Source organism: Sinocyclocheilus grahami, unplaced genomic scaffold (genome assembly GCF_001515645.1).
Source record: "Sinocyclocheilus grahami isolate Dianchi unplaced genomic scaffold, SAMN03320097.WGS_v1.1 scaffold12111.1, whole genome shotgun sequence".
Classification (NCBI taxonomy): domain Eukaryota; kingdom Metazoa; phylum Chordata; class Actinopteri; order Cypriniformes; family Cyprinidae; genus Sinocyclocheilus; species Sinocyclocheilus grahami.
In genome coordinates, this window is record NW_015514223.1 from 5,293 (window position 1) to 6,167 (window position 875).

At 39.9% G+C, this 875-nt stretch overlaps 1 protein-coding gene across 1 annotated transcript in view; it reads right to left on the reverse strand.

Annotated features, from left to right (window-relative positions):
• The window catches only part of LOC107578809 (BTB/POZ domain-containing protein 8-like), a gene marked incomplete at both ends in the record, with an annotated part of 1,037 nt that extends 519 nt beyond the window's left edge, over positions 1–518 (reverse strand). The window contains 2 exons of the mRNA XM_016264724.1: positions 38–171; positions 339–518. Coding sequence (XP_016120210.1) covers positions 38–171; positions 339–518 — 314 coding nt within the window. The remainder of the gene's footprint in view (positions 1–37; positions 172–338) is intronic.
• Between the last annotated feature and the right edge of the window lie 357 nt (positions 519–875).

Consider the following 875-nt stretch of genomic DNA (forward strand, 5'->3'; position numbering starts at 1 on the left):
AAAGTATGTAAATTATATCCGGAAAAGTTGTCCTTACCTGGGTCAGAGCTGACCTGAGAGTCAACATCATGGCCGTCTACAGCAGTGCCGTTCACTACCAGCGAGTGGCTGTTGTGTATATTTAAGGTGCTATTCTCCTTCACCAGGCACTTGTCTTCTGTGTACACCTTTCTGTTACAGAAAGTGCAACATATAATTTGTTACCAAACATGTATCGCACAAGTCTTTTACAGACTGGTACAGGACTGATCTATGGTTTTGTTTGACATTTTTAAAGGATCAAAAACAACTTTAATGCTATTTATTATAGTAATAGCCCAGAAAATGCCATTATGTACTGTATAAAGTCCTTGAGGGCTGCAGGTTCAATCCCCTGCAGGTGGATGACAGGTGTAGTTGCTTCGGTTCCCTGCAGGAGGTGAGGAGCTCGGGCCAGCAGCACCGCCCTGTGGGCCTTCAGCTGAAAAGCAGAACCCACACACAGAGTGACGTCAGTCTCCTGCTCCTCCTGCAGCAGCCTGTTAAAGAAAGAGATCTTCATCAAAATAATATTAAAAAAAAACACAAATGCAGCAGTTCTGTTACTTTTGAGAAACAAACAAACAAATTGCTCAGCACCCCTTACTATTTTGCTGCAATCGGCAAAACACTGCTGAGAGATTTTCTGATGCTACATTATGGATTTTTATTATTAAAAATAGGTGTCAATACACAAGTAAACTAGGCAAAAATAATGTAGCTTAATGGTTGAAAATCTGGGTTGAAAACAAAAATACTTAATCTAACACCACCTAACTACAATTTCACTAGAACTGTTATGTAAACACACATACATTTCTATTCTAAGGTTCTACAGTGTAACGGAAACCTGCTTT